Source organism: Channa argus, chromosome 18 (assembly GCF_033026475.1).
Source record: "Channa argus isolate prfri chromosome 18, Channa argus male v1.0, whole genome shotgun sequence".
In the NCBI taxonomy this organism is placed as follows: Eukaryota; Metazoa; Chordata; class Actinopteri; order Anabantiformes; family Channidae; genus Channa; species Channa argus.
The window spans coordinates 6,773,520-6,784,000 of NC_090214.1; the positions used below are offsets into that span (position 1 = coordinate 6,773,520).

Genomic DNA, 10,481 nt, shown 5'->3' on the forward strand with positions numbered 1-10,481 from the left:
GTATTCTGCCCCTTTACCTTTTAAGATATTGTTCTGTCCACTCAGCCAAGCACAAGTTATGTTATGTAAACTTGATGATGGCTCAATGAGGGAGCCCACTTCAACACCCACATGATAAACCCCACTCCTCAGCAAGCCATGTTTCTCAGAAAAATGGCTATGACAAGTCCACTTAGCAGACTACTGAATGACAAATCTCACACCACAGGAAATCCACTCGCAAACATGAACCACAGGCCAAATAACGTAGCAGACAGCTTCCCAGTGCACTGCATTCTGGTCAGTGATGCATCTAATATCAGGATCAAAAAGTTCAACTTGAGGGTGTGATGTTGGTGAAAACCTCTATAGAAATATTGAATTTGAAATATTAAGATAGTTACTGCAATACAATCTCATTGATTTACAACTGTGGCTGTATTTGAATGGTCTGTCCCCACAGTGGGGTCCTTTTACCCACCGGGCAACAAACAGAACCTCACTTTAGGGTGGCTCAGGCAAAGAAACAACTACATAAAGAGGCAGAATGACTGTAAAGTGTTATTAAAGTGGCACTAAATAATCAAAACAAAAGCATCAAAAAAAACCTCAAACACAAAAAGGTGGAAAATATTCACAAAACTGAAAGCATTGCCGTTTATGACTCATTATTTGTCTTGTGGGTCCTTTTCCATCTCTGCCACCAGAGGCCCACTCCTTCATAGCTATCATGGGCTTTCCACGTCCCACCCTCGTTTTAACTGTATCACTGTGAAAACATGTATCATTCACCATCAGTTTACGTATTTTTGACCATTGTCAACCTTACAACTACTAAAAATATGAACAGATTTATATGAAGTAGCTTGTCTGGTGCGAGTTAAATTCAAACCATTTTCCTTGAGTGTTTAAAAGGCAATATTAATTCAGTGTGTGCAGAAATGTCTAAAGTGTCATATTTTCATGTCAGATTATTTATGAGGTGACAGTGGTAACTGGAGACGTGCAAAACGCAGGAACAGATACTCAGATCTTCATGACTGTGTTTGGGGCCAACGGCAGCACAGAGGAGATGCTGCTGCAGAAGAATGAGGACAGGTAACCCAACATCAACATAACTCACAACAGAAACAAAGAGATGATTTCATTCCACTGTGGATGGTAAACTCTGTGTTTACAGGTTTGAACGTGGACAGGAGGACACTTTCAACATGGAGATCAATGACATTGCCCCACTGAGGAAGATGAGGCTTCGTATTGATGGCTCCGGCAGTCGACCTGACTGGTTTCTGGATAAGGTAGGCTCACCTTAACTAACCTAACGCAGACACAGACAGAACTATGGTCAAGGATTACAGCCAAGTGAAAGATTTAATCAGATTTAACCCACCAGAAAAAAAAAAAACACTGATCTCATCCATAAAACATATAACCAAAACACAGAAAGCAGAACAGTAATTGCTAGCTTTTTCTAAAATCAATAGTGCAAAGCATTCACAGGTTTGTGCTTTTATCCTGGCACTGTATGCTTTAGGTCACAAGATCATTCAGATTATTTTATCACACAGGCAAAAACACATACGCATACACACGCACGCATGCACACACACACTCTTTCTATGATGCCTGCAGGAGAATGGTCAATGATTCACCCACCCACAAAGACACTGCCACACACATACACAGCAGGGCTCAATGTTCCTGGAGTGAGCATTTTATTCACCATGCTGTTGTTGCTGGCATCACAGACACACACAAATTCAATACACACACCCACATGCATGTTCACAACAACAGGCTTACTAATTAGTGTTTCTCTTTGCAAAGGAGAGAATGGTTTATTTTTTGGGTGTGTGTTTGTGCAAATAATACCCCCTTGAATGCGCAGTCCTGCAATATATTTCACTCTATTAATATGCAAAGTTTCTCAAAATGGAACAGTTCTGTTGCTCTTCAATTGACCCTGCAAGGACAACATCACAGCTCACCTGCGTATTCAGACTGATGTCCAGCTGGTTTAATGAAACACCACATATTTTCTATATAAATGTCTTCTTTGGTAAAGGCACCGTGCCTGCAGAGCAGTAGAGCAGTCAGGAGTGATAGCAAGTCCTGTCTGTCCATGCCTGGGTGTCAACGACTGGGAACATCTCCTTCACTTGACCCTGCACAGAGACTTGTGTGTTCAGCATTATAATCAGATGTGTGTGTGTGTTTGTGTGTGTGCATGTGTGCTGTCTGGACTGCTGAATCTGTGTATTGAAATGGACACAACTGTGCACTGGGCGAACTGCCAGCATAGTAATGAGCCCAAATAAATATGCAGAGTTGAGAGTCAGTACAAGTATGGCTGCCTGAGCCCAGTCTTTGTCTAATAATGAAATATTTATAAGGACATGACAGGAGAAGCAAAGGTTTGTGTACATACCGGTAACACATGAGTGTCCACGTGAGCATGTTAGTTTGCTAATGATTGTATTTTGTACAGCCTCACAACACTGATAGTCTGACAGACAGTCACTCTTTTTATATTCTGTTTTCATTTAGACTTTATAAGCACATTTCTTAACGCACAAGTGAAAACCAACTTAAAACCAGATGCTAAAAAGCAGATGCACTTTATAAATTTAAGCCTAAATACAAAGAGAGGTATACTCTCTTGGTGCTAAAGCTTGTTCCACTTAAGTTGTCAATTGATTTTTGTTGTTTGGTTGTGACAGTTAATCCCATAGATTAGTGACAGGATTCTGAACTTACAGCAAATGCAATATTGAATTTAAAGAGCTGACAATGTGCATTCAGGTGATCATGCGCAACCTGACCACAGAGGAAGTGTCTGTGTTCACCTATGAGGAGTGGCTCTCCAGGACTCGTGGGCCCAAGAGGACCTTGCTCTGCGAGATGGCGGCTGTGGTGGACGAAGAGATGATGGTGGAGCTCACCACCTACTTCATTCAGGTCAAAACAAGTGATATTTCAGGTGAGTCAGCTGGCAGGATGCGTCAGAAATTCTGACAGAAAATTGTTTTCTTTTCCTACAGTGAGTCAGCAAATATGATGTCCTGCACCTGTCTTTTTACTGTCGGGGGATAAACTGCATTAAAAGCATTAAAAGCATTAAAGCATTAAAAAATAACATGATATTTGGGAGCGTGTTTACATTAAGATTTCAACCAGGCCTGTAAGGTTAAGGAACTAGATGCTTTCAATACATTCTGTTTATATTTTAGGTCTACTTCTGACAGTATGTGCACCAACACCATTGTTTACGCAGCCTTTCATCTGTGGGTCAGCATCAGGTCAGATTCAGGGATGCTCAGAATAAGCAACAGAACAACTTTATTGGTCAATAACATCCTCGAGCCCTCAAGCAATAGTGGTCAGTTGAGACATTTTATCTGTCCATCTTGCCACTTTCTCCTGGCTGTTCCTTTTTAGATCTCTTTCAAAGACGTACAGCTGAGGGTGTCCTGCAGCTCCTTAAATGAATAACTTCAAAGTGCATAATGACTTGATTTTGTGGCCATCTTCAGTCAACGAACCCTGTAAAGCCAAATCAGGCCTGCTTTGCAGAGATCGTATCTGTTTCTGATTCTGTTTCTGTGACTTCTTACAGTCACCTTCCAAAGCTCCAGGGTGATTTTCATTGATAATCATCTTTTGACTTTGATCTTTCTGCAGATGTGTGTGTTTTCATCAAAGAACTGATGATAGATAGATAAAATATTAACATTTGTAGTGGATATTTTTTCTCTTTCAGTTGACACCACAAATGAATATTTCTGTCAAACTTAAGCTAACAAAAATAAGACAAAAAATGGTTGTATACAATGTTATATCATTAGAAATGTAACTTTGCAGAGAGAGTATGATATTATTATTTTTATACACTTAAACCTGAGAAATATGAAAAAATAGAATAATTGTAAGGTACAACCCTTAAATATACACTGCAATACAATATGCCATAAATGTCTGGCCTGGGAATTTAAGGGGGCTGCGCTTTTTTCAGAGAAGCTACAGTAACAGCTGCAAGCAATGTGTGACATTGTGAGATTCTAAGACATAATGTTACACCACTGCCTTCAGTTATTTTCTTAATAGGGCTTTAAGAATAACACTTAAAAATTGGTTATATCCATTTCTGAGTGGTGCACCTGCAAGTGTCTCTTCATATTCTTAGTTTTCTTCCCAGTGATTTTAGCCGCAGGGCTTCTTTCCTGACAGTGGTGCATACAGTTTTTTTCTCTTTGCCGCAGTGTATTTTTAGTAGGTCCCAATGTTAAGCAGTTTTTTCAAACCTTGCACTGCTGCTGGTATCATGTTCGTGTTTCTATCCTTTATGTTACTGTCCAATGTCCGAACTTCAACAACAGTATTTTAAAGTCCATACAGTAGATCCAGGCTTTGCACAAGTCTTCATGGTGCATTTAAGTGTGCTGTGCTAATCAGCCATCCGAGTAAGAAGACAAGATAGTGTTAAGATCTTGTCATTTCCTTATAAAGTTTTTAAGGTTGTTATTTGGTTGTTATTTTTATTTGGTTGTTATTTTTAATCTCCATTTTTCTGTCCTCTTATTTTATGAATAAACTTGTATACTTTTTGCAGTTATTGTTTTATGACATTAGTGTTATGCTGTACTGTCTTCATGGGAAAGAAGGCCCGTAACAAAATGAACAGCCTCTATGTAGCTCTGTTCGCTCTTTTCCTCATGCAGTGTTTTATATAACTCAGAAGTGCTGCTGATCAATGCGATAGCTGAGCAAAAAGTCTGAGCCGACTTCAAAGCATTACTCTCTGCCCATGGCAGTTACTGGAAGCTAAGACGTAGCCTTGCACCACTAGTGAGGCTCTGGGAGGAATAATGAGCCAGGCTGATAAGCACACACAGACACAAGCATGCAGACAACATTAAAGAGGCAACGCTGTGCATAAATTAATGGACTCCTTCCGGAATTTTATAGAGTGATCTGCCTGTTTACTTTAAAGTCTGATGTGAATAAATATAAAGGAAATAAAAACAAAATAACATAAAGGCAACATGCAGTAAAAACAGTATCTTTACATTATACATTTGTAATGTTATTAACACCATTATTCCTTATTAAAACTACAGGGCTGTTACTTTCTAGTCTAGTGTACAGGCACATTTAAAACTAGGACACTGAAAAAACGCTGCAGAGTGCAGTTTGTTCTAACCATCGCCTAATACGCATCTGACCCACTGTAATGGAATCAGAAAGCACAGAGGGATTATAGATGTGCTGTCAGAGGTTGTTTCTCTCACTGGTACTTATTTTGCTCTTTGCATCATGTGGTTGGTTGTTAGTTGATCAGTTTCCTCGGGCTTTGGAGCCTTAGTATTTAATAGCAATTCAACAAATGCAATAGTGGAAATCTGTTGCATTTTCAGCTCTACAACAAAGTGCAAGCACTTTTAAATTTATAATCTCTACACTAAAACTGCAGAGCAGATGGAAGTCAAATGTATTTAGGTAGTTTTTGATGCCTTGAAGTCACAATAATATCCAAATGCAGTTAGTTTTATTTCATTTGTTTTGTAATAATCTATATGTACTACATCTTGTTTGGCTATGATCATGCTAATGTTGATTTAGTTTTACCTTCCCAGTCTGATTTTACTGTCAAAATGCATCACTGTCTGTTGTCTCCTTAGGGGCTGGCACTGATGCCAATGTTTGGATCATCATTTTTGGGGAGAATGGTGACACAGGGACACTGGCACTGAAAGATAGCAACAAGTCCAACAAGTTTGAGCGGAAGCAGGTGGACACATTTCACTTTGTGGATATCCTCAGTCTTGGAGACCTCTCCAAAGTACGAATCTGGCATGACAACACAGGTCAGCCACTCAGAAAAACAGTCACTCTGAATGGTAGACTAATTAAATCTGCACTTTAAACTGCCATTATGAAAAGGGCTATATAATTGAAGCTTACTAGATAAATACAAAATGTGAAAACTTGATTAGCAATTGTCCAACTGTCCAAAACGGCTGCATCTGATTTTAAGGAGACCCGGATTACTGAATACTGATTGGCTAGAAATGTTCCTGCATCTCTCTTGGTTTATCCCTCCTTTCAAGATTTTCACTATTTGTGTTCTCTGTTTCCCGATCCTCTTACGGTCAGGTCTCGCACCAGGATGGCACTTGGAATATGTTGATGTAAAGGATGAGATCATGGACAAAACATTTCGTTTTCCCTGTGACCGCTGGCTTGCCAAGAATGACGACGATGGACAGATAATGAGAGAACTGGCCTGTGCTAACAATGACTACTTAGACCTCAACGAAAAGACCAGTAAGGCCACCACATTTCAGAGTTGTAGTCCTTAAGAATTAATTCCTGGTTGATTTGGTGACCTGTGGTTAACAAGTCCAGTTTAATACTAGATGTCCTATTGTTTTGAAGGAAGCAAACATCATTGCAGTACAGCCAAATTATTTTAATAAAGCAATCTGGAGTAAACAGCTCCTTCCTACTGTGCTGTGGTCTAGTAGTCTAAATAGTGTAGATACTAGAATCTAGCATCTAGAAAGGTGCAGGAAGGTAGAGTGGTTGTCCACCAATCTCGGAGTTGTTGGTTCAGTCCCCGCTCCTCCGGCCACATGTCGAGTGTCCTTGAGCAAGACACTGAACCCCAACTTAGTTGCTCCCAGTGAGTGTTGCCCAGCTGCATAGCAGCTCCCCCATCGGTGTATTAGTGAGTTTGTATGATTGTGAGTGCAAGTGGGTGAATAAGAAACAGTGTAAAACGCTTTGAGTGCCAATAGGTAGAAAAGTGCTATATAAGTGCAGACATTTACCATTTACCATATAGTGGTACGCAAATGTACAGTAAACAGAGTCAAACATCAGTGAGACAGAATTATGATTACAAGCTGTGTTGTGTCCGTTGTGGGAAATTGTAGACTCCACTAATTATAGTGAATAACGTAACACATTAAATGTTGTTACAGAAAAAATGCAAACTTAATAAAGAAGGAATAATGGGGTTTAAGGTAACAACAACTATACAGGATGCAAATTATCACCTGTGTGTTAAGTCATGTTGATTATTTATTGTTGCCATGTGTGCTTAATGATAAGTGAGACAATTTACTGTAACTGTGTCCTTGTTTTCTCTTTAAAAGAATATGAAATTTGTATCACAACTGGAGACACATCTGAGGGCGAAACCAAAGAAAATGCCTGGATTGTACTTGAAGGGAAGAAGGGTCGATCAAAAGAATTTGTAATGGAGAACTCTTCAAAGAAGAGAAGATTCCAGCGGTAGGTACTTCAAGATTAACTCAGTGAGCTGCAACTTGTTCGCATGAAAATGTTTCAGAAATGTGCTTTGTAGTTCCCACTTTATGCTTACTATGATAAATCCATTTGTACAGCCATGTAATCGAGTCCTAACCAATGCTGCAATCCCCTATCATGACATGACAATTCTTTTCTGACACAGAAGAAAAGTACGGTATGCGGGTGAGAGAATAGCTACTCGCTCTAACATGCTAATGTCCCTCTTTTCTCCAGAGGAAATGTTGACAGATTTGAGTTCTCGTCCAAGAACCTCGGTGATATTGCTGGGATCTGCCTGGGCCACACACCCAAGGATGGAAAAAAAGTGAAGGGGGAGGTAAACTGGCATGTGGAAGAGGTCGTTGTCACTGAAAGGGAACTGGGAAACAAGTAAGACATCACAACAATGACCCACATTTATGTCTATGCAGAAGTCATTTTATTCTTTGTTTTTTACTTACACTGTTTGTTGGTAAGAGAATATATTGTTAATTTTCCTTCCCCACACACAGGTACGTCTTCAGCTGCAATGCCCCCATTCCTCTCTCTCCAAAGAGGGATGAGTTTTTGACTTTTGAGTGCACTAAAACCATTGAGAGCTTTGCCAGCAAAGCTCGAAGCCTTGTGCCCGTCAAGTACGAGATCATCGTCATCACGGGTGATGAGAAGGGAGCCGGTACAGATGCCAATGTTTTCATCACTATCTATGGCTCAAATGGAGATTCAGGACGTCGGCAGCTGCGACAGAAATTTCGCAACCTTTTCGAACGTGGGCGAACGGATCGTTTCCTTGTGGAAATGCTGGACATGGGAGAGTTGCAGAGAGTTCAGGTCGACCATGACAACTCTGGTCTCAACCCCAGCTGGCTGTTGGATCGTGTGGAAGTCACCAACACAGCCAATGGTGTCACCACCATCTTCCTCTGTGGGAAGTGGCTGGACACCAAGAGGGCTGATCGGCAGATTGCGAGGGTCCTCTACCCAAAATACTAAAACAACTACTTTTAAAAACTCCCATAACAGAGAGATGTACTATAGTGATGACCAAAGGCGTTCTGCTCTTAAAAGTTTTATATCTCAGGAACTAAAACAAGTTTTTACATCCATATTTATGAGATATTATGGTTAGATATGTATTACTACCCGGTAATAGAGCCTACAACGCTAAACTGTGACCATATCTTTGGAATCTGAATGTGCCATTCTTTTTAAATTTAATATGTCAGGGATGGTTTTTGCAGTTGTTTTGTTATAATGGAAGTTTTTTATGAAAGAATAAGGTCTTTTTTTGTATTCAGTTGCCGACATGTTTGGCTGATGGGTCCACACAACTATGAAAACCTACATCGAGTTGCATAAAAAAATATGGGAATTGCCTAGTTTAAATTAAATGTGATCTGATCATTATCTAAGTATAGACAAACACAATGTGTTAAGCTGATAACACATAAGTATAATTTTTATCCACTTTCATTTTAATTGTTTAAACAGGTATAGTAAATAAAGACTGTAAATAATATAATTGTGTGTGTGTCATCAGCTTAAGCACATTGTCTTTGTTTATAACTAAAGATCAGATAACATCAATGCAGTAAAACATGGGGCACACATACTTGTAATACACATACAAAACATACACTGTAATTTTGTTCTAAAGATGCACCGATCAATCAGCGTTTGATGAAAAAAAGTGCACAGGCCACAAAGATTTTCAGAGTGTGACAGAATTTTTCATCTTATTATTTTGGTTTAACAGCTTGGTGGAGCCTGAAACTTCACATTTTGGTTCAGTCTCATTGCTTTTTTGAAATCATTTCAAACTCAGGGCTGACAGTTGTTTTCACTGAACAAGCTCTGAGAAACCAAAGAGCAGACACAGTTTGGTGAGCATGGTTTAATATCTTTTTGAGCTAGTGGAGACCAATAACAAAGGTAGAAACAGAGATGTCAAAGAATGATGCATCCTGAATGTAAATGAAATGAGTTGTTGCTGCTTTAATCCTGCTGTAACACATGTTTAGAAATGTATGAAAAACTGTTAGCAAGAAGTTGACTTAGAGCCAGAAAATGCAATAATGCGCTGAAGGTTACCATAAAGGTCCCTAAGACTAAAAATGAGAGTCATGATGATTGTGGTCAGGTTTCTCATCACTACAAGTGCATCATCGAACTTAAAAATCCAGCATCTGAAAAGTGTGAAAGGAAAAGGTGCACAATCAACAGGGATGGCAGCAGAACTAAGAAGATTGTCAGGCAATTCGAACCTCGTACATGGGCTAAGAAGGAAACCTCAGCTGTTGCTCCGTGGTTACAAATCCTATTTTCAGGTGAGTAAGTGAGTAAATGTTGCATTTTATTTGAAAATCAAGGTCCAGTCAGTGCCATGTCATCGGCTGGTGTTGGTCAGCTCTGGTTTATCAAGTGAAAACGCAGCCAGGCCCCAGGAGATTTTAAAGCTCTTCATGTTTCCATTTGCTGACAAACTTTATGGAGACATCAATTTCCCTTATCAGCAGTACTTAACACCTACCCACAGTGCCAAAAATACCCCTAACTGGTTTGCTGATAATGGTATGATGTACATAATTGCAGCCAACTTGGCTGATCTGAACCCCCGTAGGGAATCTATGGGGTATTATCACAAGGAAGATGACAGACACCCGACACGTGGAAAGACCAGCTGAAGGCTGCTGTCAAAGCAGCCTGATGGCCTACATGCTACATTGCACTGATGCAGTAATTTGTTAAAAAATATAAATGAAAAATAATAAATGAAGGCATAAATGAGTCACAAATGAGTGCATAAATGAATGCACTTTTCAGATGTTTTACATTCCTGGTTAGTAAATCCTTTTTTAAGGAAATGGAAATGTTTTCTTAGGAAATGTTTTTATCTGTTAAAATACCGAATTGTTGATTTTCATTAGCTGTAAGCTGTAATCATCTAAATAAAAACAGAAAATGTTTTTCATTATATTCCAATTTATATCTACATTGTTTTTATTGGAAGTAAAAGCTAAGTAAGAAAGAAAATGTATTTTTTTTTTATATTCATCTTATAACAAACTGAAGTGTCAAAGTCCAAGACCATTGAACACCAAAAATATAAATAAATAAATACAGCTCACATACATTTTATCCAATTTATTACAAAAAGAGCACATACAAAAGGATAATATACAAGCCAT

General features: G+C 39.1%; 1 protein-coding gene across 2 annotated transcripts in view; it reads left to right on the forward strand.

The window, feature by feature from the left end:
- The window catches only part of LOC137103572 (lipoxygenase homology domain-containing protein 1-like), a 28,422-nt gene extending 18,140 nt beyond the window's left edge, over positions 1–10,282 (forward strand). For both annotated transcript variants that reach the window (XM_067484050.1, XM_067484049.1), the window contains 8 exons: positions 950–1,077; positions 1,160–1,277; positions 2,782–2,959; positions 5,658–5,843; positions 6,133–6,303; positions 7,137–7,275; positions 7,528–7,683; positions 7,806–10,282. In XM_067484050.1, coding sequence (XP_067340151.1) covers positions 950–1,077; positions 1,160–1,277; positions 2,782–2,959; positions 5,658–5,843; positions 6,133–6,303; positions 7,137–7,275; positions 7,528–7,683; positions 7,806–8,286 — 1,557 coding nt within the window. In that variant the 3' untranslated portion in view covers positions 8,287–10,282. The remainder of the gene's footprint in view (positions 1–949; positions 1,078–1,159; positions 1,278–2,781; positions 2,960–5,657; positions 5,844–6,132; positions 6,304–7,136; positions 7,276–7,527; positions 7,684–7,805) is intronic.
- Positions 10,283–10,481: the final 199 nt, after the last annotated feature.